The 27,970-nt window shown below is 45.5% G+C and overlaps 1 protein-coding gene across 1 annotated transcript in view; it reads right to left on the reverse strand.

Moving 5' to 3' along the window:
- Nucleotides 1-12,646: 12,646 nt before the first annotated feature.
- INTS9 (integrator complex subunit 9) overlaps nt 12,647-27,970 on the reverse strand; it is a 104,550-nt gene continuing 89,226 nt past the window's right edge. The window contains exons 11-17 of the mRNA XM_032389006.1: nt 27,110-27,170; nt 23,349-23,520; nt 20,351-20,475; nt 18,223-18,390; nt 16,137-16,235; nt 14,881-15,018; nt 12,647-13,420 (exon numbers count right to left, since the gene is read on the reverse strand). Coding sequence (XP_032244897.1) covers nt 13,244-13,420; nt 14,881-15,018; nt 16,137-16,235; nt 18,223-18,390; nt 20,351-20,475; nt 23,349-23,520; nt 27,110-27,170 — 940 coding nt within the window. The 3' untranslated portion in view covers nt 12,647-13,243. The remainder of the gene's footprint in view (nt 13,421-14,880; nt 15,019-16,136; nt 16,236-18,222; nt 18,391-20,350; nt 20,476-23,348; nt 23,521-27,109; nt 27,171-27,970) is intronic.

The following is a 27,970-nucleotide window of genomic DNA, read 5'->3' on the forward strand; positions in this document are numbered from 1 at the left end:
GGCTCTGTTGGTTGAGTGTCTGAATCTTGATCTCAGCCCAGGTCTTGATCTCAAGGTCATGAGTTCAAGCCGGGCACTGGGCTCCACGCTGGCCATGGAGCCTACTTAAAAAGGAGAAGAAATAGAAGAAACATCATCCCTTCTCATCTTTGCAAAAGCAATGAAGTAAGAGCACAGGTGTGTCTGAAAGCCCATAGACAGCCATACTCTAATTTCGTTTTAACAATATGCTTGCATTAAATGCTTAAAGATGAGCATTCTTGCCTTGAAAAATCTCTAGTTTCCTATTTAAATAACCAGAGGGACAACTCTTTGACATAAAATAATTTTGCCAGTCAAGGGCCAATGAGGCAACAAAAAACACACTAGTTATTTTAACAAAGAGAATATAAATAGAGTTTTAGAAAAAACAAAACATTTTGTCCCATACCAAGACATGTGGGAAGAAGTTCCACAATCTGAACCGAAGTTCAGCGCAAAGACATTATACTTAGAACAAAAGAGTAGCAATTTATCTAGTTTTAACCCCGGGACAAAGTGAGTGATTAAGAAGGTTTTTCACTGTTGACATTTGGACTGGATGATTTGTTACTGTGGGGCGTGGGGGTGTGGGGGGGACCTGCGCAGTATCGGTGGCCTCAACCCACTAGATGCCCCTAGTGCCCCTTCCATCCCACTCCAGTCATCTCCAGACGCTGTCAAATGTCCCACGGGGAGCAAAATTACCCCCAGTTGAGAACCATTGGTTTAGGTCATGTTACCTTTAAATTTACAGTAAAAGGAAAGGAACCAAGTTCACAACCAGCTTTATGGATCACTACGCATAAATATATATTCTAGCACAAGCAACTCTGCCCACACAAAACACAACCACAAATCCTATTTTAGATCAAATTACTACAGAGCACCTACAATGGTATTGACCTGTGCAGTTAGTATGATAGCCACTAGCCTGATAGCCGTATTGAGCACTTGAAACATGGCCGGTATGAACAGAGATGTGCTGTATAAGTGTAAAATTCACCCTGGATGTCAAAGATGAAGTCCCAAAAACATAATACTCTTTTGTATTGATTATATGCTAAAATAATATAATTTTGAACATAATGAGTTGCTTAAAATAAACTTTTTTAAAATAAAAAAACAAAATTAGTAAAATTAATTTTAGTTATTTCTTTTTGATTTTTTAATAATTTTATGTATATAAAATTATACATGTGGCTTTTATTTATGGATTGCACTGTATCTCTATTGGGCAGTGCTGGGTCTAGAATCACGGGTACCGCTATTCAACCTTACTCTAACTTCTTTTTTTTTTTATTAAAGATTTTATTTGACAGAGAGAGAGTGAGAGCAGGAACACAAGCAGGGGGAGTGGGAGAGGGAGAAGCAGGCTTCCCGCCGAGCAGGGAGCCCGATGTGGGACTCGATCCCGGGACCCCGGGATCATGACCTGAGCCGAAGGCAGACGCTTAACGACTGAGCCACCCAGGCGCCCCTTACTCTAACTTCTGAGAAACTCTGGACATCAGGTTTAACAGGCATATCTTCTTGGAAGACAAGTTACCACCAACGCCAACTCAGGCATACATGAAGTTTATGACTGTTAGAATGTGTCGTTCAAGGTATGAGTTTTTTTTTTTTTTAAAGATTTTATTCATTTATTTGACAAGAAAGAGCACAAGAAGGGGGAGCGGCAGGCGGAGGGAGAAGGAGAAGCAGGCTCCCCAATGAACGGGGAGCCCGACCTGGGGCTTGATCCCAGGACCCTGGGATCATGACCTGAGCCGACGGCAGACGCTTAACGAACTGAGCCACCCAGGCGCTCCCAAGGTATGAGATTTTTAATCAGGCCACTCAAAGGCAAATCCAACCCATGGCAAGATTATCATGAGAGGACACACACCCAAAATTTGGTTGTTGAAGATTTAACAATGAAAATGGCTATCGATGTTCTTAGGGAATTCAAACTTCCCCTTAGTCTAATACTTCTTTTGTTGCATAATATCACTCTCAAAAAGTTACTGTTAAAAGTAGCGTATCCTTGGATTTTATAGTGTTTGCTATTTGAAAACATTAAGTACATTTGTCTAAGTATTACTTCCTATGTTTTTCACAAAAGCCCTTGGATATAATTAGGGAAAATTACTTACATATTGAAAATATAGCCCAAATTTTGTTTCCAGGAGGAAGATTTTGGCCCCAACGCCCTACATTCTTCCTACAAATGACTGCAGTTGGTCTGTGTTTAGACTCCACTTTTATGTATTTGCAAATTTCCCTATACACTTTTCTAATCAGAAGGAAAACAGGCCGGGGAGCCTGGGTGGCTCCTTCAGCTAAGCGTCCGACTCCTGATTTTGGCTCAGGTCATGATCTCAGGGCCGTGAGATCAAATTCCACATCTGGCTCCGCGCTGGGCATGGAGCCTGCTGAATTAAGATTCTCTCTCTCCCTCTCCCTCAGCCTCTGCCCCTCCCCTCTAAAAAGAAAAAAAAAAGGAAAACAGGCATGCATGCTTTAAAATACTTAGAAAACAACCTAAAAGTTCTTAAGTTGTTCAATGTCTTCCAAATCTGACATAACCAAGGGCTTCTGTTATTCATGTTTATTTATAAATGATTCCTATGTAACACGATTTCTACAAAGACACTGCAAACTAGGAATCCGGGTGAGTCCGGGGCTACCCCTGCCGGACCCTAGCGCCACTCTCCCTGGAACTTGGCTTTCCTCCCTTACTGCAATTACTTACTCTCTGCTCCTCTAGGCTGCGAGTGCATCTTCAAGGTAGATGTTGTCTCTTACTCTTTTCCCCAGAGCACCAGAGGAACTTGTTTGTTGAAGGGTCGAACTTTAAAGTCCTTTTCTAGCTCTGAAACCGAGCAATTCTGTCTCCACAAGTGATAATCATTTAAATATCCCCCGATGTATGACGGTTTGACTTAAGATTTTTCTTAAACGCTGTGAAAGCGTTATACATTCAATAGAAGCCACTTGGAATTCTGAATTTTGATCTTTTCCCATGCTAGTCACACACAGTACCGTGCTCCCCAGACGCTGGGCAGTGGCGGTGAGCGGCAGCTCCCAGTCAGCCCTACAGCGGGAGGGTAAGCAACGACACACAGAATTATTCTGTCCCTACAGGTGCCTTGGGTGGCTCAGGAGGTCAAGCCTCGGACTCTTGATTTTGGCTCAGGTCATGACCACAGAGCCCGAATGAGATCTGAGATCACAGGAGACTGAGCCTCGCCTTGGGCTCTGCGCTGGGCCTGGAGCCTGCTTAAGATTCTCTCTCTCCCTCTCCCTCTGCTCCTCCCTCCCTGCCGGTGTTCTCTCTCTAAAACAGAACAAAACAAAAAAACAACAAAAGAAATTCTTCTGTACCTATACAACCATTCCATTTTTCACTTCCAGTACAGTGTTCAATAAACTACAAGAGATATTCAAAACTTTTTACAAAATAGGCTTTGTGGTTAGATGATTTTGCCCAACTGTAGGCTAAGAAGTGATCTGAGCACATTTAACGTCAACTAGGCTAAGCTCCGGAGGTTAGGTATATTAAGTGCACTTTCGACTTACCATTATTTTCAATTTACAGTGGGTTTAATCCGGAGGTAACCCAATCGTCAATCAAGGAAGATCTGAACTTAGTGATGTACATTTCGATGAAATAAACTATGCACCTGACCTAACACATAACGGCGCTCCATTACAGCAATAATCATTACAACTAAGGTGAACTCACCAGGGCAGCCCAACAGACTCTAGCGAGACATACTAATTCAGCGCAACCCACACCAAGCATCGTGCTTTCTTTAGAAGCCAAGGCTTCAACTACAATACCTTTTCCAAAACTCTGTCAAAACCGGGGACACAGGTCATCAATTTCATCAGCTCTAGCAGATTCTGTGTCAAGCGGCTCATCGTGGACCCTTGCGGCTTCTGGGCACGATGCAAGAACGAACTCTGGGCGAGCCGGGAGCCCCGAAGTTCGGGAAGGAGCAAGGACAAGCAGGGCAAAGAAACCTGAGTCTGTCCTCTCCACCCACTGGGCACTCCGGGTCTGGCTGGCTCGGGCTCTGACCTGCTGCCGCCTTGGGTCTAGGATCTATCTCAAATTAATTTTGGTGGTATCGAGTGTAGTGGTCAACGTTCTAATTCTTATTTTCTATTATGAATGTCTAGTCATTCTAACACCATTTGTTGAAGACCTTCTTTTCTCTATTGAATTGCTTTGGGGCCTTTGTTGAAAATGCAGCAACTGTGTGAGTGTGGGTACTTCTGAGCTCTCTCTTCTGTCCTGCTGACTTGTCAGTCCTTGTTGCTAGCTCTGTCCTGGCTGGATTCCTGCAGCTCTCCACTTAGTCTTCAAGGAAGCAGAAGTTCACCAACTTGTTCACTGTTCTCAAGATTGCTTTGGGTTTTATTGTAGTTACTTTGTAGTTCTATAAATACATTTGAGGGTTATTAATTTCTTGTAAAAAACCTAGAATTAAAATATTTTCGGGTGCCTGGGTGGCTCAGTCGTTAAGCGTCTGCCTTCGGTTCAGGTCATGATCCCAGGGTCTTGGGTAGAGTCCCTCATCGGGCTCCTTGCTCGGCGGGAAGCCTGCTTCTCCCTCTCCCACTCCCCCTGCTTGTGTTCCCTCTCTCGCTGTGTCTCTGTCTGTCAAATAAATAAATAAAATCTTTAAAAATAAAATAAAATAAAAGATCTTTAAAAAATATTTTCATTTTGGTAAAACTTAAGGTAACTTAAAAATGACCTTTTAACCTATTTTTTAAAAAAAGATTTTATTTATTTATTTGACAGAGAGAGACACAGCGAGAGAGAGAACACAAGCAGGGGGAGTGGGAGAGGGAGAAGCAGGCCTCCCGCCAAGCAGGGAGCCCAATGTGGGGCTCGATCCCAGGACCCTGGGATCATGACCCGAGCCGAAGGCAGACGCTTAATGACTGAGCCACCCAGGTGCCCCCTTTTAACTTATTTTTAAGTGCACAATTCATTTACCTCAAAGATACAAATGTAGTGATCCGAAGGGGCACCAGCACCCCAATGTTTATAGCAGCAATGTCCACAATAGCCAAACTATGGAAAGAGCCCAGATGTCCATTGACTGATGAATGGATAAAGATGTGGTGTATATATACACAATGGAATATTATGCAGCCATCAAAAAAAAAAATGAAATCTTGCCATTTGCAATGACATGGATGGAGCCTGAGGGTATTATGCTAAGCGAAATAAGTCTATCAGAGAAAGACAATTATCATATAATCTCACCGATATGTGGCATTTAAGAAACAAGGCAGAGGATCATAAGGGAAGAGAGGAAAAAGTGAAACAAGATGAAACCAGAGAAGGGAGACAAACCATAAGAGACTCTAATCTCAGGAAACAAACTGAGGGTTGCAGGAGGGGAGGGGGGAGATGGGCTGGCTCGGTGATAGACATTGGGGAGGGTATGTGCTATGGTGAGCACTGTGTGTTGTGTAAGACTGATGAATCACAGACCTGTACCCCTGAAACAAATAATATATTATATGTTTTTTTTTTTTTTTTTTTTTTAAAGATTTTATTTATTTGAGAGAGAGAGAATGAGAGAGAGCGAGTACATGAGAGGGGGGAGGGTCAGAGGGAGAAGTAGACTCCCTGCTGAGCAGGGAGCCCGATGCGGGACTCGATCCAGGGACTCCAGGATCATGACCTGAGCCGAAGGCAGTCGCTTAACCAACTGAGCCACCCAGGCGCCCAATAATATATTATATGTTAATAAAAATTTTGTACAGATCAGACCTCACCTCAACAAATGTTGTAAAAAACATTTTCAAGCCTTAAAAAAAAAAATCAATTCCCTGAAGTAAATTACTAAGCCTGCTTCTCCCTCTCCCACTCCCCCTGCTTGTGTTCCCTCTATTCCCTGCAATAGAAATATGCATTTCTATTTTTAAGCTATTGATCAATTGTTCTACAATTTGTAATAATTTACATGTCTCTCAGAAATATTAATAAAAATGACATAATGTGTTTAAAAAAATGCACAATTCAGTGGTGTTAAGCACACTCACAGTGTGTGACCGTCACCACCAGCAATTCCCGGGACTTTCTCATCTTCCCCACAGGAAGTCTGTGCCCATTAAACAACAGCTCCCTGTTCCTCACTCCCTTCAGTCCCTGACAACCTCGGTGTTGTCTCCATGAATTTGTCTATTCTGGACATTCATGTAAATGAAATCATACAATAGCTAGTCTTTTGTGTCTGGTTTATTTTACTCAGCATGTTTTCAAGGTTCATCATGTTGTAGCATGTATCAGAACTTCCTGTTTTAATTTTTAAGTAGGCTCCACGCCCAGCATGGAGCCCAACACAGGGCCTGAACTCATGTCCTCGAGATCAAGACCTGAGCTGAGATCAAGATTCGGATGCTTCACCAACTGAGCCACCCAGGTGCCCCCAGAACTTCCTGTTTATGGCTGGTAATATTCCATTTTACACACACACACACACACACACACACACACACACACGGTCTTGGAAATTTGTTCCTCTCTACTTATGAGAAATTTAGGAGAAACTTATGTTTTATCTGTTATTCCTGTGAGCTCAAATCAAAAGAGCACAGTGCACAGATTATAACAGGTGCCTATTAAATGTTCATTGATGATTGGAAGGGCCTATTGATGACTGGAAAAGACTTTATAACATCAAAATTCACTATTTTCAAAATACTGTGAGTACTGTAACTAGTTACTAGATTAAAAATTTATATTAGATCATCTCGAAAGTGTCAGCAAACTTTTAGTTGATCATGTTTTTAGTAATCCAAAATTTGTATATTCAGATTAAAGTTACTTTTTATTTGTGATTGATTTCCTAGTCAGATATCAGGAAGACTCATAAATGGGTTAGGAATTATTACCATGGCTTGTCGTAGAGAAGGGTAAAAGATCAATTCTGCTAGCACAAGAATTATTGTGCACAGGGTACACCTCCGTTTTTTACATAACAACATAAGAGAAACAAGAAGCAGCCTGTATGCCTAATGACAAGACGTGGGCAAAACACTCAAAGACCTGCGGTACTATGACTCAAAAAATGCTTTAAGTTTAATACATGTAAAATAATGTTTCACCAGCTTTACTGCTATTATTGACATACATACCATGTAAGTTTAAGGTGTACAACGTGATGATTTGATACACGTACGGACTGAGAAATGATTACCATGATAAGGTTAGTTAACAGCTCCATCTCCTCATGTAATTACCATTTTTGTGGTGATAACTTTTAAGATCCACTCTTTTAACTTTCAGGTATATTTTACAGTATTGTTAATTAGTCATCATGCTGTACATTAATCAGAGCCCCAGAACTTCTAATCTTATAGCTTAAGTTTGTACCCTTGGAACAACATCTTCCCATTGTCCCCACCTCCCAGCCTCTGCAAGCACTATTCTACTATTTCTTTGAGTTTGCATTTTTTAGATTCCACATATGAGTGAGAACAGAAGGGAACACCTTGGAGATATTGCAGGTTCAGTTCCAGGCCACTGCAGTAAAGCGAATATTGCAATAGAGAGAGTCAAATTAGGTGTTTGGTTTTCTAGGGTGTATCAAAGTTATGTTTATAGTGTCGTCTGTTAAGTGTACAACAGCAGTATATCTAAAAAATACATCCCTTAATTTAAAAATACCTCACTGATAAAAAATGCTGACCATCATCTGAGCTTTCAGTGAGTTGTAATCGTTTTGCTGGTGGAGGGTCTCATCTTGACGCTGATGGCTGCTGATGGATCAGGGTGGGGGTGTCGAAAGCTGGGGTGGCCGTGGCAATTTCTCAAAATAAGACAACAGTGAAGTTCACCACAGTAGTTGACTCTTCCTTTCATGACTTCTCTGCAGCACGTGATGCGGTTTGATAGCATTTTACCCACAGAACTTCTTTCAAAACTGGAGTCATTCCTCTCACACCCTCCTGCTGCTTTATCAACTAAGTTTCTGTAATATGCTAACTTCTTTGTTGTCATTTCAACAGTCTTCTCAGCATCCTCACCAGTAAGTTCCATCTTAAGAAACCACTTTCTTTGCTCACGCATAAGAAGCAACTCCTCACCTGTTCAAGTTTGATCATGAGCTTGCAGCAGTCCAATCCCATCTTCAGGCTCCTTTCTAATTCCAGTTCTCTTGCTGTTTCCACCACATCTGCAGTCACTTCCTCCACTCAAGTCTAGAACCTTCAGCTTGTAAAAAATGCAGTATCTGCAAAGCACAGCATGAGGTGTGCCTGGACAGTATTTGTCTTTCTTGGACTTATTTCACATAGCATGATGCCCTCCAGGTCCATCCGTGTTGTAAAAGGCAGAATTTGTGTTTTTTTATGGTTGAATAATATTCCATATTGTGTGTGTCCCACCTTTTCTTTATCCATTCATCCATCGCCGGACCCTCAGGCTGCATCCATGGCAGCTCCTCTGCCTTCTGCTGCAGTGAACATGGGGGCTGCAGATGTCTGAGACAGTGACTTCATTTCCTTGGGCTATCTGCCTAGAACTGGGATGCTGGGTCATACGATAGTTGTATTTTCCATTTTTGGAGGTACTTCATACTGTTCCGCAATAGTTGCACCAATTTACATTTGTACCAACAGTGCACGAGGGTTCCCCTTTCTCCACATCCTCGCCAACCCTTGTTATTTCTTGTCTCTCTGAGGATAGCCATTCTGACAGGTGTGAGGTGCTGTCTCATCGGAATTTTGAACAGTTACATTTTCCTGACAATGAGTGACGTTGAGCACCTTTTCATATACCTGGTGGCCATTTGTACGTCTTCTTTGGAAAAATGTCTATTCAAGTCCTTTGCCCATTTTTTAATCAAGTTGGTTTTTTGTTTTTTTTTGCTGTTGAGTTGTTTGAGTTCTTTATATATTTTGGGTATTGATTCCTTATCATATAGATGGTTTGCAAATATTTTTCCCCATTCAGTAGGCTGCCTTTTCATTTTGTTGATAGTTTCCTTTGCTGAGCAGAACTCTTTTTAGTTTGACATAGTTCCACTTGTTGATTTTTGCTTTTGTTGCTTATGCTTGGTGTCATATCCAAAAAATTACTGCCAAGGCCAGTGTCAAGCAGCTTTCTTCCTATGTTTTCTTCTAGTGGTTTCAGGTCTCAAATTTAAAGCTTTAATCCATTTCAAGGTATTGAGTGGTGTGAGATAGTTCAATTTCATTCTTCTGCATGTGGTTATACAGTTTCCCATTTATTGAAAAGACTATCCTTTTCCCAATGAGTATTCTTGGCTCCCTTGTCAAATATTAGTTGACTAAGTGTGGGTTTATTTCTGGGCTCTGTACCATTGGTTCATGTGTCTATTTTTATGCCAGTACTATACTGTCTTGATTACCATAGCTTTGTCATAAAGCTCGACATCAGGAACTCCAGCTTTGTTCTCTTTCAAGATTACTTTGGCTGAATATTCAGGGTCTTTTGTGGTTCCACACAAATTTTAGGGTTGTTTTTTTCTATTTCTGTGAAAAATGTCATTGGAATATTGCTAAGGATTTTATTGAATCTGTAGATGGGAAAATAATGTTTTTATGATGTGACTAAAACCCATACTGTGCTACCAAGCAGCAGTAGAGACTGTGGTATTTAATCTTCAGTAAATACACTCATGATCGACGCTGGCTCTAGCGTCTGGCGAGATTAGACATTTTTGGCCAAGTTCTACACGGCCTGTCTCTAGTTTTAGTTGCCACTTCCTCGGGAATTATAGTTGGTTATTTCTAACCTCATTGGGTTTAAAGAAGAGTAATGTTGTTTACCCACAGTTCCACTGCAGTGAATTAGAGAACATCAGATGTTTCCTACCTACCCACAGTGTGGCATAAAATGATGAGACAACATTCAACTTTCTTTGTGGCCGCAGGGGAAAAACTGGACTCGGGGCCAGAGAGAAGTGTCTCCCTTTCCTATCCGCCAGTTTGCTTGGCTCATAGGAATGTATCATCAGACAGCTTTGGAGGTTTCTTCACTCTTGTTTCTGTGGATACTTCACTGTAGTTTGGAAAGTCAACTCCTGCCTGTGTAGGACAACTGTGACGTCCAGAAGCTTCAAGCTCCCAAGGGATCAAGGAGAGGCTAAGTAGCTGTTACCTTTACTTGAAAGGAAGTGGACTAACAGGGACGTCCCCCCTTCCCGGCCTGCTTCTGATCCCTGATACTGACATGTGACATTATGGTAAGGCAGATACCACCTACTGGCTATATTTTGGGGAAAGCTGCTTAATCTCTGTACCTCAGTTTCCCCATCCAACATCTTAACTGTAGCCCTGTGGAGAGAGAGCCCTGAGGCAGGAGCGCCCAGCCAGGCCACACCAGATTCTTGACCCACAGAAATGGTGACATAATGCATGTTGCTTTAAGCCACTGAGTTTTGGTGTCATTTGTTACACAACAATAAATACACCACTTCTTAGATTAAAAGAAATAATAAAAATGGGTTCCTCTTCACTAGTAATGGTTTTTCTTTTTTTTTAAGAAAGATTTTATTTATTTGACAGAGAGAGGGGGAGAGCACAAGCAGGGGGAGCAGCAGAGGGGGAGGGAGGGAGAAGTAGGCTCTCTGCTGAGCAGGGAGCCCAATGTGGGGCTCGATCCCATGACCCCGGGATCATGACCCGAGCCGAAGGCAGACGCTTAACCGACTGAGCCACCCAGGTGCCCCACAAATAATGGTTTTTCAATGACTATTTCATCATTAGGATTTTGCTGGGCTTGAGTAGGAACTGTTCTAGACGTCCAACTCTTCACCAGGTCAGTGTCAATAGTCAGTGGGCTGCATTTCCAACAGAGCCACCATCAGTGGTATTATCATGGCGCGGGGAGGCAGGTTCTGCTGTTCCTTCTGGAACTTCTACTAACCAACCTAGTTTGGTATCCAAATATCTGAACTCTAGGCAGTTATTCATAACTGCTCTCTCCTGATACTTGTTTAAGAGCCAGCTTTAGATTTTCTCTCTGCTCTAACACAGGATTCTTTGCTTCTTCCTGCCTCTCTGACTTCTGCCACTCAGTAGGTGGTGGTGACTTGATGACAGTTTTTAGAATTTCTAAGTTATTACTGGCCTGTCAGTTTACGGACTGATTTGCATTTATATACTGTTTGTTTCTTCAGTAATCACCTCTCAAGGGATCAATGCCTTGGGCTCTCTGAGCAAGCCCATTAACAGAAATCAAAGTTGGCCAAATCCAAGTAAAATAAGCATTTTGATTTTCTTGAATTTATATTGCTTTCTCATTTTAAAAGATGTTTGAAATTTAACTTGATTTCTCTCAAAAGTTTTATTAGGAGGTATTCTACATGTGGTGCATATTTACAGTCTCCTCCTAAAAACAAAAGTAAGCTTTCATAGCAATGGCACGTCAATCTCTTGTAACGTCAATCCTCCCCCAAGGCTGTAGGCCCCCCCAGTTTATTCTGTAGATGCATCCTAGGCCCCGATTGATTGGAATGACCCGTACCCTGGAAAACGGGGGCCTGTCAAAGGTGAGCATTCCTGTGCCCGAGTCTGGCAAGGGAAACTGCTTGTTTTCCCTCTCTCATGAAGAATCCCTCCTTTGGCAGGGCCATTCCAGAGACAGAATGGTCAATCAACTCTCTCTAAAACCTGAGCCAGTAACAGGATTGTACATAGTTCTTGGCTCACTAAATTCCTTTGTGATGCATAGCTGCTGGCCAAGTTGGAGGACTGACTACTGACTGAATTTCAACCAGTCTTAAAAGATTGTGGGAACAACAGGCTGAACTGGGTCTGCTTCCGAGTTGACAATTTTAAGACGTGCTCTTATCCCCCTTCTTCCAATAATACTCACAAAATTGGCACATGCGTCACAACTGATGCTATCTTAGATGTCACCTGGTAAATATCGGCTTTAAGAAGTTAAGAAGCAGCATTATTGTAAATGTACTAGCTTACTATTAGAAGGATCTGTGGGCATCCGAGTTTAATGCTCTGCTTAATGCAGAGAATCCTGATCATCTGTGGCAAGGATTAACTAGCGGAGCCTGGGCTGTGTGTTCTGGACCTTTCCTCAGAAGGTTAAGGCTCCTGTTACCAATCTGTGTTGGTTTTTTTTTTTTTAAGATTTTATTTATATCTATCTTTATTTGAGAGCGCACAAGCTGGGAGAGGGGCAGAGGGGGAGGGTGAGAGACAAGCAGACTCTGTGCTGAGCATGAAACCCAACAAAGGGCGTGATCTCAGAGTCCTGAGATCATGACCTGAGCCGAAATCAAGAGTTGGATGCCCAACATACTGAGCCACCCAAGTGCCCCTGTGTTGGTGTTTTTTATACAAACACAGCTCAGATAAAGTTAAGCACCGTTTCATACAATTTAAGAAGAACATATCTGAGTTTTCTAAATAATGTTGGATTATATGCTTGCATGCACCAAACTAAAATTTGCTATGGTATTTTTTTAAGTAGACTCCACACCCAGCATGGAGCCCAACATGGGACTTGAACTCACGACCGAGATCAAGAGTCAGACACTTAACCGACTGAGTCACCCAGGTGCCCCATTACAGTATTTTCTAAATGTATGCTGTTCTGTATAGTTTCATATTTTTTCAGATACTAAATCAGTGTATACATTCTAGGTTCAACAGAGCACAGGTACTTCTATAAAAAATAAGTTTTATTAACAAAATGGGCTCACAGTATAAAATACATATAGATGGTTCATTATACCAATTTTTTGGATCATCTTTCTCATTAGGTGTAGCACTGTAGACAAGTAAATAAAGCACAAGCAAAGACTAATTCCCCCTGCCCAAGGCCTATGAAACCATGAAAAACAAACACAGACTGCTAAGTCGGTCATCTTTTACCTCCCCTTCCACCATTAACCTCTTTCTTGGAAAGCTGCTTCTGTTACTTACGCTACTCCTCAGCTTGCTGCCTTACCATCTTGGCCACCCGAGAGAGGCAGAATTGGGAAGAAAATGAGTTTAAGTTTAAAGCAAAAGCTCTTGCCCACAACAGTGCTAGAAATCTAGCCCAGGAGATTCTGGCTGTAACTGCTGATAATCACGTCCCTCAAGGGCCACTTCTTTATTCCTTAAGCCAGAGAACACCACAAAGACATGACCAACTTTTTATGCCCTTCCTCAGTTTGGGCTGGGCAGCCCCAGTGAAGGACGGCAGGATTTCAGTGAAGTAGAAATGGCTTAGGTGTTCCTTTTAGAACTTTTGTAGGAATTTGAGAACGAGGTCCCGCAGTCGTACCCTGAGCATCTCATCATTGTCACAAATGATATGAGTCGAATCTTCCTCAATCTGGATGAGCGTCTCCGCTTCCTGGAGCAGGACAATATGGCCCTTCGCTGTGTCTTCCACCTTAATATCACTGAAGCCATGCTGCTCCAAAAGAAGAGAAAGGAGGATGATGGATACTCTGAAAGCAAGGGGCTGACTGAAAGGCAGGAGGATATTGCAGCAACTGATGGTTCTAAGAAAGGACACTTCCTAGACTTGGCTAAACTGAACATTCTAGAAACTATCATTTTTGACGCTCCCCAATATAATTCTTCAGACTCGTCACAGGACCTCCTACAACAATAGAATTCAAACACAGCTGCATATGCTTTAAAAGAAGCCTCCAAACATGCAAAATCTCATACAAAACACAACAAAACTTCTATAACTTGCGTAAGCTTTTGTGAATTACCTGAGGAGCACATCCAAGCGCCTGGGTTCAGCCCATACTGGGCTGTCCATCACCCAACCACACCAAGGTCCCTGATTTAAAAAAAAAGCTTCATCCCATCCCAGGAAAACGCCATTCCTCAAAGCAAGATACCAATGGCCTTGTGATTTGGCAAATCCTTCTCAAGAGAGAAGGAGACAAGGCAGCACAGAAATACTTCTCTAACTACCTTAACGTGAGTTATAGAATTTTCTTACACATCACACATAAAGTTGAGAAAGAGGAAAAGAAGTAGAAATAAGACTGCTCTGCCTGAAAGGGACAGGTGCTAAGGGTCAATTTCTGGATGAGCCAGGCCGAAGAACTAAATGAAGGTGTTTCTGGGAAAGCAAGCTGTTTCAAGCTTTAAAAAGAAACAAGTCAAGCTGAGTCCTACCAATAGGGGCCGGAACAGTGCAAGGTTCCGAGGAAGGAGCTGCTGCCGTGTTCACTGCGTCACACGGGACACTCCCAGGCTAATTCCCATGCAGTGTCCCCACCCTCAGGGGCCAGGAGGGCTGCACAACGTGGCCGCAGTCTTTCCTTCAGGGACAAATTAAACCACTGATGGCCGGCTGCTGATCCGGCGAAGGGCCAGTGTCCTCCAGAGGACCGCTGACTTCCTCCCTCTCTTCCCACCCATCTGGGAGTTGCTGGGCCTGCTTCTCCCACTCCCAGGGATCCAGCCACATGGGCGCCTCTGCCCTCACTGCCCCCCAGTCCTGAGCCTCTTGTCTCTTGTGACACGGCCATGCTGGCGCTCTGACAGCAAGGGGTCTTCTTGGAAAGTGAGGCTCGAAGGGGCAGACCTACAAAGTCGTCTTTACCTGGCCTTTCCCACCTCGCTCATCGGTCGCATCTAGGTTTCTGAAGGGCTCCCCTGGCTAGTTCCCACAAGAAACGGTGGGGTGAGGTGGTCTCGCAGCCGAGTCTGACGGGAAGGGGCTGGCAAAGAAGAAATGGGGGACCTACAGGGAAGAAGGGCATGGTCTTCTCTCACCTCTCTGGGACCCTGCCCCCGTTCTGTTTCCCGCTTCAGGGACAGCAGCTCAGCCTGTGGAGCCCGAGAGAAAAGCAGCGACGCGAGCGAACAGCAGGGAGGCCGCTCCCGCGCGGCCTGGGTAGCGCTCACCTTCTCCAGTGTCTGCACGAACTGCTCTACGGGGATCGAGCCGCTGAGCAGGGGCTTCAGCACTTTGCAGTCCGGGATGTCCTCGGTCGCCCGCTTTCTCTTCTTGCCGCCTGTGGGCTGGGCCGGCCTGGGCGGGGGCTAGAGCGGGAGACAGCGCAGATCCCATCAAGCACTCCCCCCGAGAGCGGGCAGTGCGGGGCCACGGCACGAGCCTGTCTGCCCATCCCGCCCAGGGCCCCGCTGCCCGGCCCGCGCCATCCCCGTGGCGAGGTCGGCCAGCTCTGGGGTTCAGGGCCGCCGTGGCCTGGGGGCTCCACCTGGCGTTCTTCGTAACAGAAGCTAACGCCAAAGCACCCACACGGCATCAGGACCTTTTCTGGCAGAGGGATCTTCCTTTGATCATGACTCATTTTTGAGTTTTAAATGATTCATTTCAGTATTTTCTGAGTAAATTCTTTAAATAATAAACTGTGTTGGCAACTGCTGGTGTAGCCGAGGCCACCAGCGGTGGGGGCAGACTGACGGGTTAAAATGAAGGTCAGAGACACTGTCTACAAAGTGGTGGTAATGGAATTTGGTGAGGATGAAGTGGGAAGGTGAGAAATGATCATGGCAAGGGGCTCACATGGCGCACATACTTTACGTGGCAGAACGGTCCAAGCCTGAAAGGAGTTTTTCTCGGTGGCGGGGGGCGGTGAGGACAAGGGCCTACAGAGCGACGCCACGAGGCCGTAAACATGGTGAACTGGGGCACGAGGGGCCGGGGACAAGGTCCTGCGGCCTGTGGGCCGGGTTGGCTCCCAGGTGCCCAGGTGCTGCCCGCTTCCGCAGGCGTGTTCCGTAGGGGAGGCCTCCTCCGGGGGGTGGGGGGTGGGTTTTCCTGCTGCTCTGGGGGCTCCCCCGCCCCCGCCCCGCACTCCGCACTCCGCACTGCGGGTCTAGCGAAGGCGCCCGCCGGTGCTTGGAGCCGGGAAGGGCACTTAGGATGATATGCGGCCCCAGCGCTATGAATAATAGCCGCTCTTCCCATTTCTCTCTCTGAGGCATGTGGCCAGAGAATTAAGTAGGGAAGAATTTATACGCCGTGTTCTCTCTGTTTCAAATCTAATCCATTAAGGAGTCTCGTCTCTCACTTGTGCTGGCTGGAGTGCTAGGACCACTGGTGGGGGTGGCCTGGGGGGTTCCTCGTCTTCCCAGGCTCCAGCGGCAACTCAGGGGGGCAGGCCCAGCCCATACCTGAAGGACGTCCCCCATACCTGAAGGACGTGCTTGTTGTCTTTCGTGTGCAGCACAGCCGAGACGGTTGCCAAGGAAATGCCAGGCTTAATCTCCATGGGCACCAGTGTGTCTGCAAGCTGGAAGCAAACAGCGGTCTCAGCTGGGCTCACCTACGTGTGAGGGACGAGGTGCTGCAGCTGCGCCATCCGAAGTCAGCACCAGGAGGCCACACGGGGAGCTCACGGGTGGCCGGTGATAGCCAAGGCCAGCTTTCCACAGCCACCAGCTCGCTCGCAGCGCCGCGCCCCTGCCAGCCTGGTGGGAAAGGTGTGGCATCTGGCGCCGTGAAGCTGAGCCATTAGTGACCGCCATTCCTCCTTTTCTTTTCTTTTGAACTTTTGTTTATATCATTGCAGTCTAAAATGATCACATGATTTTAAGGAAGAAAGAAGGTAAAAAAATTTAAAAATACCTTTAATCAAAAATACATTACACATACAAGAAAGAAGGAGGTAAGAGAAGCAGAGAGAAGGGGGTGGTGGCGGTGGGTAAACTGGGCTGAGAAGAGGAGGAGAAGGAGCCTGAGCCCAGCGTTCTTTGGCCTGTCCTGGGTGCTCTCCCTGGAGGCGGCCCACGACTCTCAGCAGCCACCTTGCGCAAGCCTGTGCCGTCGCATGCTGGGACCCAGGGTGATGACGCTTCTGCTTTACCCTTTTGTTAGTCAACCCCCAAATGATGCACCACCAACACCCTGCCACGGGCTCGTCACCCGAACTGCCACAACCTCACATCCACCTTTCAGGTGGCTTCCAGACCGCTCCTGACACTTCCACAGGACCTCTCGGAAACTGCTAAGGGCTCCTCCTTACTCAGAATACCTATCAGGTGCTGACTTTCCATGCAGGCCTCTGCCTCTGACCTCATAACCACTAGGTGACTAGTATCAGGCAGGCAGGACAGGACAGCAGCATCTGGACTGAGTGAGCTAATTCCTCGAAATCTGACTTCTCCTAAAGGTGGAACACCCAACCATCTCTTTCCCTACCACCCGAGTCTGATGTGCACCCCTTCTCCGAGGCAGCTTTGGAGCTCTCTGACCCCACCACTGGCAGTGATGTGTGATCTTGTGAGAAGCCCTCGCTCCAGGGTTGAGTCGACTATCACTCTGACACATGTAGACCCCGAGCTGTCCAAGTCTCCTTTGTGTAAAAACAAAAGTGAATAAATATGCAAGACTCCATTTATGTAACTATGAAAATCAATATCCCATGGACAGAGGACGCCACTTAGGATATTTAAAAGGAATGTGAGAACTGTTTCATGAAATAAGGAAGCACACACAGCATGAGTGTGAAACGCTCCCCCCGGGAGACCCAAGTCTGCTCCGGGCCCCCGACAATGCCCGTCCGTATGCGGCCTGGCAGCACTGGCTTGGGAGGTGTGGGGACGGCATTGTGGGGACATGGGCAGCCCTGTGAGTGAAATCTAAGACTCCGAGGGACGTCTACCCAGAGCCCACAACCACCACCACTCAGCTCAGACACGTCTGTGAGCAGGGGACGCTTCCCTCGCTGCCCAAGACCAGAGAGAGAGTTTTCCCACCAGAACACATCCACGAGGGCTGGCACATCAGGTCGCCTGTCTTGCACTTACAGGGACAAAGGAGGAGCATTATGAGGAAGCTGCAGAGGACACACTCAGAGGACACAGAGGAGAAATAAGCATTCCTTAGCAGTAGCAAAACCTGAAGAATGGTTTTAACCCCTGCATCTCACGCAGGCCTCTCCCAGGCAAAACTCAATGATGCTTTTAGTTCCCTCTACATTCCGTATAAGGACAAAGATTTCTGTAAAAGAATGTTTCTGAAAGCATGATTTATAATATAGAAAAAGCAGAAATCATAAATGTCCACAACTGAAGAAAGAGTTATGAGATGCACTTATGATGTTAACATCTGTTACTTCATTACCCGAGAAATGAGAAGGCTCTGAAGACCCCACCTCCCTTCCCAGGTCCTTGCTTAAGAGTCTTTCTGTGGCCAAAAGACAGCCACTTCTGGGACAGTCCTCTTCTGAGACTCAAGTGGAAAGCCCAGGTTTGACCATGAGAGAGAGAACGGCTCACCTCTGGCATGATTTCGATCTTCTCATAGCGACGCTTGAAAGGCAAGGCGAGGACCTCGGCCCGCCGGTACGACATGGCAGGCGGCTGGCAGTCGATCATCAGGTCCATCCGGTGGGACTGCGCGGGGGGTGGCTGTGTGTACTGCTCGGGGCAGACCACGTGGAGCGGCTGAGAACCGACGGACAGGGGCGGGTGAGGGAGGCAGCCCGGCCATGGCCTTGTGCGCGCATGCTCGAACGCACCACTTTCGCGCCATCTGACCTCCCCTCCTCTCAAACCCAAGTAACCGGGAGCAGGACAGGTGAGCGCAGTGCGGGGAAAGAAGAATAAAAATTTCAGGGCAAAGCCCTCAACTGCCAGCCACATAGACTAGTGGGGGAATCCAGTGCCTCTATTTGCATTTGTTTTTATTTACTATTTTTAAGGCACTTTGATGGTGACTTCCATGGGTCTACTCTCAACTGGTCCCAAGCCCCTCGAGGGCATAGTCTTGTCATCACACCCACCGTCACTGACTGGTGGGGACAGCCGGTGGCCAGTGGGCAAGGACTGCTGACTTCCAGGCTAGTCTGGTGCTCCGGGGTTGGGCTTTTTTCTGGTATCAGCAGGTCCGCTGGTTTCCGACAGTGGGCACTGCTCAGGTCACACACTCAATTGTGTAGGACAGACTGAATCAGAGCTTTTTTCCAAAATACCTCTCTTTGTTATTTTGAGAGACAAAAATAGTAAACCAACGTCTACTTGGGACAAATACCATGCAACTGAAAATTGACCCTGGCCGGCGGTCCTGAATCACTGTATTGCCGCTGCTTTTGCTTAAGAGCCTGGAGCGCGCCTCCAGTTCCTGGAAGGAGGCCTTCCTGCAGGCCACCCAGCTGCGTTCAAAACAGCGCTTGTTCTGTTGGGCTCATCCTTGTTCTCTTCCTGGCCTGGGTGGTATGTTGTAACTCCTCTCAGAGCCGGCCGACGGCACGGTCTCAGCCTGAGGCCTCCAGCCGCCTTTCCCCCTCCTCCCGTCCCCACTGCCCCTGTCCTCCCAGGGGATCCATGAGCACAGCACTGCTGTGGGGACGGCAGGGGGTGGGGGGGGTGTTACTTAGTCAACTGTCTCCAGCCGCATGCTGACGCGTACACGGTGGGCTACTGAATTGCCAAACCAGCCCCAACTTATCCACTGCTCTGATCATGTCTAGAGAAAGCCCATATTCTTTCCTGTAGGGCCGGCAAGCGAGGGATCACCGTTAGCCATGATCTCTGCATTCCTGAGGCTCTTCAGCTTCCCATTCCTTGCTACCCTTCCTCAGAGTTCTGTGTTAGTGCCTCAACCCGAGGTCAAAGATTCTGGGAGGAGGAAAGCAAACTTCTGACCTGGGCTGAGGAAAGTGAGGGGAGCTAATTATCCCTTGCTAAATTACTAGGTGAAGCGACAGGAGGCGTGCCAGGGCACTGTGGTGCTCATTTGAGCTCCCGAGGCAATGGGGAATGAGAAACCTTCCTCTGGCCTCGCTTCCTGGCCAGGCCCGAGCAGCCTCCCCACGCCCACTATCAGACGTGCTGCCGAGCGCTCGCTCCCCACTCCCCCTCTCAGTTCTCCTGCTGTGCAGACAGCCTTCCTTTTACCGACCCCTTTACCCAACTACTTCTGCCCTTTCTCTATGGCAGAAAGTGCAAAAGGAAAAAACAAACAAAAGCAACAAAAAACCAAACCAAACCAAACCTCTCATAAAAAGCAAAGTAACCCAGTGTGTGGTTACAGTGTGTCCACATGTGCAACAGGGCCCAATCCAGGTCTCAGCTAAACTGTCTTTTGGCTCCATAAGGAGGTTTCTAGAACGACTTTTTTGAGGGGAGAGGGGGCAACTTGCTTTTAACTGGACACAGAATTTTCTCATCAAAAATAATAGACTGTTTATGCCTTTTTTTCCTTCCACTTTTGATTTCTTTAGAACGGAAAGTTGCTTTCCGGGTGTGAAGCTCAGTGCTGTGAGGGGTAATTAAGGAGCAGACGCATGAGAAGTGAGCCAGGCAAGAAATGCAGCAAGGCAGCCGGCCCTCACCCCACAGACGCACGAACCCCCCGGCGGTGACAGGGCCGCGCGGGGACACCCGCGAGGGGTCCCTTCCTTACCTGCACTTCCTTAAGCAGCTTGGACACTTGGATGAAATTCAGCCGTGTATCAATGGGGCAGTAAATGCATTTCATGGCCAAGGGCTGGTAGGGAGCCAGTGCTTCCAGGTAGGAGAAATCGGGTTCTAATGGGAGCACAAAAAACAAAATGTGAAATGCACACAACGGAGTTGCCGCCAAGTGAGGAGGCGGCTGGTGTGGTTAAGGCCAAGCAGACGGCCGCACGGTTGGGAGGCTGAGGCAGTGTAAGGCCGGTGGGAGCTGGGTTCCTTATCACTGGGGAGGAGGTCTTTCCACATAAGGACAAGGAGAGGCCCGAGTGAACAGCGTAGGGTGGATGCAGAATTGGAGGGATGGGTGTGAGCTCAAGGCTTTCAACACACAGAGACAGAGGAGATAAACAAGCGGTAACTAAGTAAATGGGGGAGAAGGGAAAGCTCTTCTTTACGACAAAAGGCCAAATAAAGGTAAAAGAAACAATGAAGGTAAAGAAAAAAAAAAATCACCATTTGGCAACCATCACAGTAATAACTTTTTCTGACCAGGATCATCAATAGATGCTAAAAAAATTAGATAGAAATCTGGGGAAGACAAGGATATGTAGTCTCAAAGTGTCCATCTCCCCCGACCCCCAAGATAATGATTACATATAAAAATAGTGACCTCACAGTGGAGAAATCTGGCGCAGGCCACGCGAATCGAGTGCTCAGAGTTAACACGCAGGGATGAGACAAGCCACACACCACCACTTGACAGGATGCCCCAAGAGGAAAAGAAAAGGACCCTGGCCCCACGTCACCATATGCTTCTGCTGCGGCCACTGTGCTCCTATCAGCCAAGCCCCCACGCAGCCCTCATGGCCCATCTGTTCCCTCCAGAACCACTCACCGCAGCCTGCTTGGCAGGAACAGTCAATTCACTCGAGGAGGCTGTCCACCCTGAGCCAGAAGAACCGGCACATTTCTGGTGTGAAAAATAATACTCAGATTCCCAACAGCCTGTGCGCCCACAAAGACATCACTTCTTACAGCCCTCAGGCGTACACTCACCTGTCCCACTAACTTATCCAGTGCATTTGGGAAAACTGATGGAACTTCCAGATTTTTAAACTACTCCCCATCCAGCAGCTCCTCTTTCCCGAGAAGAACACCCCCAAATGAGGCAAGCATTTGGGAGGATGACAGACTCCCTTTTGACGTGGACTACGTGAGCTTCAACTGTGCCACGGCTGTAATGTGATCTGCAACAGGGGTCCAAGACTCCTGACACTACCAGACCTCACAAATGACCTAACGGCCATTCTGAAACCCCTCAAAACCGGTTGAGATTTAAATTCATTATCCAAGGTGGTCATGGACCATCGCACAGCCCTTGATTCCTTCCTAGCTGAAGGAAAATTCATACCATAGCCAATGCCCTAACTGTGCCTGTGTAAACACTGTACCCACTGTCCTATCAGAGTCAACAACTCCTCAAAAAGAATAGGAGAGACCCCCGCTTAGTCCTACTACAATGTTCTCCAGATTGCCTCCCGCTTAGCAAAACTTGGCAATGGTGAGGTTCTGGGTACCATGAGTCAGTGTCTTGTGGCCTGACTTCCTCTTGGCCAAAGGGGCCCGGGAAAGAGAGAAGCAGCCCCTGCCAGCTGCTTTTCTGAGCTCTCGTGACCCTTTCTACTGGGCCTTGCTGTTCGCCAGAGCCGGCCGATCACTCACGGCTAGGCCACGGTGTTCTCCGGCTGGACATACAGTTTCACTGAGCACTCACACCAGACACGGCCACTTGTGACCACAGTGGATCAAGACAACAACAAGAACCCTTCTGTAATCATGCCTGAACACAAAACCACAACACTGTTCCAACCCCAGAAGAAGCAAATATTACCCTATCCTGGCTCCATTCTTCTTGCCTTCTAGATAAGAATTATTAAGATACTCAGTCACATAACCACTCCTGTTTCCTGACAGCAGCCAATCCAGAACAATGTCCCGCAGCTGTGAACCCACCTCAAAATCAGCCAACACAAGCCCAAATCCGTAGTTCTTTTCAACATGCTCTGAGATGCCTCCCACTTCCCCATGGTATGCGTCCTTCCCAGCTGCAGTGAGTCGTGAAGCCAACTTTGTTTGACTAGTCATGTGGTGGAGGCCTCTGGCACTCCTCACCAACAGGCTGAGCCCAGGGAAAGGCCCCCGTGTCCCTGATCCTAAAGCGCTGGGGATGGAGTAGACTCCCTTCCATCATTCAAGTCTTAAAAGCAATGAGAAAGAAGTCAATTGATAACTTTCTTAACAGCTTTTATGTGCCAGGAACTACATGAAGTGTCTTCTTATAACATTTCACTAAATGCACAGGGCCACTCAAGGAAGGAGCCAGCAATAACGCCATTTGATGAGGAAGGAAACGAGGCTCAGAGACATGGGTAACTTGGCTTCGGTTACAGTCCATTGGACCAGATTCGGATCAAGGTTTTTTATTTCACTGCGCATAAGATTTCCAAATCCCAAGGCTGACTAAAGATCTAAAATTGATAAAATAATAGAGTGATTAAGTAAAACCCCTGCTTAACCTCATGAAAGGATCTGTTCTACTTTGAAGGGTTTGTCTCCAGAAGGAAAACTGTAAGCCAGGGAAAACTATAACCAAAGGAGAAAGGCCCAATTCAGGAAATAATTCCTAAAGGGTAAAACAAGAGTGGTTACTAGAATTATTGCCATTCTTGAAACAGCATACAAAATCCTCACAAAAACATTTCAGTAGAAATCTGCCTCAGGGAAAAATCTCCAAAAACTGCTATGAAAGTTTTGTCCAGTATAGTTTCCTAACAGTCCATCTTGCTCTAGTCCTACTCCTTCCCTTGTGGTTTCTTCACCGTTGGTATCTACGACAAATGAGTGTTCATATTTCTGTCTCACTGTAAAATTCGTCCGTTGGTCTCCATTTGGTCGGTGTGTTGAGTGATGGTCCCAGGGGAAAGGGCAAGCTTTTGTTTGTTTACCTGTAAATATGACAGTGTTGAGACTCGACTTCCCCCAGAGCTCCATGAAGTGGACCACGTCCCCAAACCGGAGGGAGGGGTGCCCGGTGAACACCACGCACGGCTGGCGGAAATCACTGCTGAAGTCTCCGTGCAGGCTGGGGTAGTGCTTCAGCTTGTTGGTCTGAATGAGCTACAAGACGTACAGAGAAGCACACGGAGAGACGTCAGCCCGTGCAGGCAGAGGCAAGAACCACACAGCATGGCAGAGGGAGCAGAAGGAAATGAAAAATACAAACAAATCTGATTAATATTTGTCAAAAACGGACATTTTCTACCTACAAGGTGACTTTCTGAACAGATGAGGCCTTCTGGTACATAGTAACCTACTCAGTGGGTACTTCTGTTCAGGCTGTTAAGGCCTGATGGAGTCTAAGTCTTCCTTTAGAGCTTCCTGACACCCCAAGCTCTGGCCCCAGAAGTTCCCAATATGAGTTATTATTTGAAGTACAAGTAACTTTCCCAAAACATGTGAATCACTAAGTTCTGTCAACAATAAACACCTCACGCAAGGAAAATTATTTAGCCGCATAGGACCACCTCTTGAGAAGTTGCAGCTGTAAGTTACTGCAGCAACTTCATAAAGACAAAAGCCAAATTGGCTTTCAGAAATTTAGATGTGACGTGCTCACAACACAGAGCTGTGGGAAGATGTGGGCCATGCGCAGCCTCAAACTTGTCTCAAAAGTGTATGCTTTGAACTAAAAAGATCTCCCTTCCAGCACAATACCTGGCACTACTCTCCCAAAGTCATGCCCAACCCAAGGCAACACCACAGACAGCAGCCCCACACGGCGTCCTGTGACATGGCTCAGGAGCTCTTCCTGCTGCCCCGGCCGTGCCCTCCCCCTCCCACTCCAGCACCAAAAGGTCAGATGACAAACACCCAGACTTCAGAGACCCTACATACCTGCTAGGTCAAAGGGAGTACTGCCCTGAGATATTGTCTGATGGATAAAGAAATGGTCTGTGACACAACTTAATCCTGAAGCAACCCATCATGCGTAAGAGGGGAGCCCAGTCAACAACCCCAACTCCAAGTGAAGTCACCCCAACAGTGAGATGTGGCCACAATGGGACAACCCCCAAATGGAAGCCAAACTCTCTTCACTTTAAAGATTTAATCTTTAATTCAGAGAGACTGCTTTTACTAGTAACACTGCGACACTGCCCCGGAGATCCTAATCAGGTGTCCGAGGTTGGATGGGACATGCATAGTAAACATGGAGCAAACGCTGAATTCCCACCTTCCTGCCAAGTTATATACAAGTAAGCTGACATTCTTTTTATAACCGATCTAGCCAAAATCATTCCTTGTCCCAGTTAAATAAGGGTGAGCGCTGTTTAGAAGACTAAGCCGACTGTATGCATTGCTGTCAAGGAGATGAATGGGATTCTAAGAATAGCAGTGGGTCTTTGCACATAACTTAAATCACTTTCTAGTCATTACCTACAGTTCCTGAAGTTCTTTCTTCTGATCAATGCACAGAAACTAAGATAAATTCATCTCTCTCTCTTTTTTTTTTTGCCAATTGGATCTACCTTTCCAGCTGACTTACTATATTTGACAATCCAGAATTACCACTGCACTTCTTTAAGGTCTAAACTGCACAGGCAATGAAGCTGTAGGGTAGGAATTCTGTAATTTTTTTTTTTTTTTTATCAGTACTAAGGGCAGAACTGTATTTTCTCATGGGCACTGGTCACAGTACCCAGAGTCAACTCCATCATGCCCTAATGTTGGCAAGTGCATTTCAGGAACCCTGTTCACGCCACTATGGTCTTTTCATGTTCATAACTGTAAACAGGACAAAGGTCATCTGTGACATATGTGGGTAAGAATGTATAGCAACACTCTTAGAAAACAAAGAAAGGCTAATTGTTGATAGGAGGGGAGAAAAACAGACTTTCAGTGGTAAAATCAGCCACAAAATATGTTTTGCCACACTTAATTTTCTGACATTACTTCATTTCTAGCCTGAATTTCACTGCGGTAATGGCAGAGCTTGCAAATACCGTGGCTACTATAACAGCGTGTGGACTGAAAAATGACTTTCTCAGAAACTGCCATGTGAAATTCTGGTTCGGTTAAAATCCTCCAGAGTAGGAATAAGTAAGAGTAGTACGAGTTGTCAAGTTTTAAATAGTTAGCAGGATGTTTGTTGCAATTTTCTCAGAAATTCCCCTTTGCCCCTTTCCAGTTACTGTTGCTCCATCCCTACCTCCAGGGTAACCACTGTGCTGGCTTTCAATACCATAGATGAGTTTTGTGTTTTTGAACTTGTATATGAAGAAAATCACACGGTGTCTACTCCCTTCTGTCTGACTTATTTCATTCACATCGTGTTTGTGAACTGTGTTTACACGACTGCATGTAACTGGAGTTCGTTCATTCTTACTGGTGTAAGATATGAATATACCACAAAATCCACTAGACTGTTGAGGGCATTTGGGTCTATTTCTGAACTACTACTAAGAGCGCTCTCAACATTTCTGTGCATCTTTTGGTGACATACCTATGTATTTCTGTTTGGTATGTACTTCAGAAACAAAATTGCTGAGGCAGAGAGTACGTCATGTGTTTAGCTTTAGCAGATACTGCCAGTTTCCTAAAGTGGTTATGCCAATTTAAACAACCTTTTAAAAAATATAACAAAAAACTGGGCGTAACTCTTGTCAGATAGTAAGAGAATGGTTAAGTATATTACAAAATGTCCATATGATATGCTCCAGAATACTAGGCAGCAATAATAACGATATGAGGCACACAGAAAAATGTCCATGATACACTATTTGGTGAAAAACATAATGAAAACAAAACTGGGTACAAAGCTATATAAAAACACTCATCTGTTCTATGAGAAAGGTATAATTTTTCCATTTTTAAGAAACAGAGGTATAACTGACATATAATGTTGTATTAGTTTCAGCTGTACAGTATTTTATCTATTGTGAAAAAATCACCACAGTAAGCCTAGTTACCATCCATCACCATAAATGTTACAAACTTTTTTCTTGTGAGGAGAACTTTTAATATCTGCTCACTACAGTCACCATGCTGTATATTACATCCTATGACTTATTTATAAGTGGCAGTTTGTTCTTTCTGACCCCTTATTTTCTAAACACTTAAATGTTATTATTTTCATCATTAAAGCTTCAAATATATGGTCAACATAACTAACTGGAAAGAAGACTTTACACAATAAATAAATCTGTCATTATGTAAAAAAGTTAGTAGTAGATGTTAGATAAAATTCCTCACCCGGTCAACAGAACAGAGGTAGGTTATGAACTGCAGACACATACTGGTACTATAATGTGTTAATGAGAAGAGAGAGTAGTGAATCTTGAGTTAGAGTACTTCCCAGTTGTCTCACATGGGAAACAAAGGGCTATATGAGCTTATGTAAGGATTTTTTAATTTTTATTTTGAGAGAGAGAGATAAAGAGAGAGAGAGATAGGGAGAAAGAGAGAGACAGAGGAGGGGGAGAGGGAGAGAGAGAGAATATTAAGCAGGCTCCATACCCAGCATGGAACCCGAAGAGGGGTCTCATGACCCTGAGACCATGACCTGAGCCGAAATTAAGAGTCGGACACTTAACTGACTGAGCCACCCAGGCGCCCCAGGATTTTTTAAAATCCAATGACCTACTATCTCCATCTCGAACCATTTATCTACAGTTTTTCTTGCTCTGACCCAATAATGCCATTTTCTTACCTCTGCATGAGGAAAAGGTGGTTCTGGGAGATACACCTTAGTCTGTTTGTTGTGACAAAGCCTTTTAAAGAGGAAAAGCAGATGAGCATGTTAGGTAGAGCACACGGGGCGTTTGCTGCCACCTAGTGGTAGCAGCGCAAACACTAAATACTAAAGGTTACTTAAAATCTTCCTGTTAGCGAATCTCGCTGTGACTAAAAAGCCAGCGTCTACAGAGTATTCAGAACATAAATGTCTTGTGTGCATTTTTTAACTCTTAAAATTCCTCAATACATTTTTGCCTTAAAAAATAAGGCTGTTATTTTGGAAAAGTTTTAGATTTACACAGAAAAGTTGCAAAGACAGTCCAGACTTCCCTTGTGCCCTATACCCAGAGTCCCCTTCACGTTAACATCTTACATAACCACGATCCGTTTGGTGAACGAAGAAATTAACATTACTGCATTACAACCAACTAAATTCCCATTTTGTTTGGATTTTACCAGTTTTTCCACTAATGTCCTTTTCCCATTCCAGGATCCAATTCAAAGTATCCTTTGATTCTATCCTATCCTAACCTTGCATTCGTTGTGATCGCTTTTGAGGACAAAGTGACAGGTTTTTTTCAGACACACAACTTGCTGTTTTGCACACCCACTAAGCAGCACTGGTAACTCAAACTGGAGAGCAATGAAGTATCTCAGTCTGGAGACACTGTGAATGTTTTAGGTAGTCTATGCTCTTTCTTGGCCAGATCTGACATTTAAAATATGGAAATGTCTGAATAAAGCAATTGTGGCAAAAGTTAACAACTGATAACTCAAGAGTCATGGGTGTTCTGTAGGTTTGGCATTTTTAAAAGTTAGAAAAAATATATGTAGT

This window comes from Phoca vitulina, unplaced genomic scaffold (assembly GCF_004348235.1).
Source record: "Phoca vitulina isolate PV1807 unplaced genomic scaffold, GSC_HSeal_1.0 scaffold53, whole genome shotgun sequence".
Taxonomy (NCBI): Eukaryota; Metazoa; Chordata; class Mammalia; order Carnivora; family Phocidae; genus Phoca; species Phoca vitulina.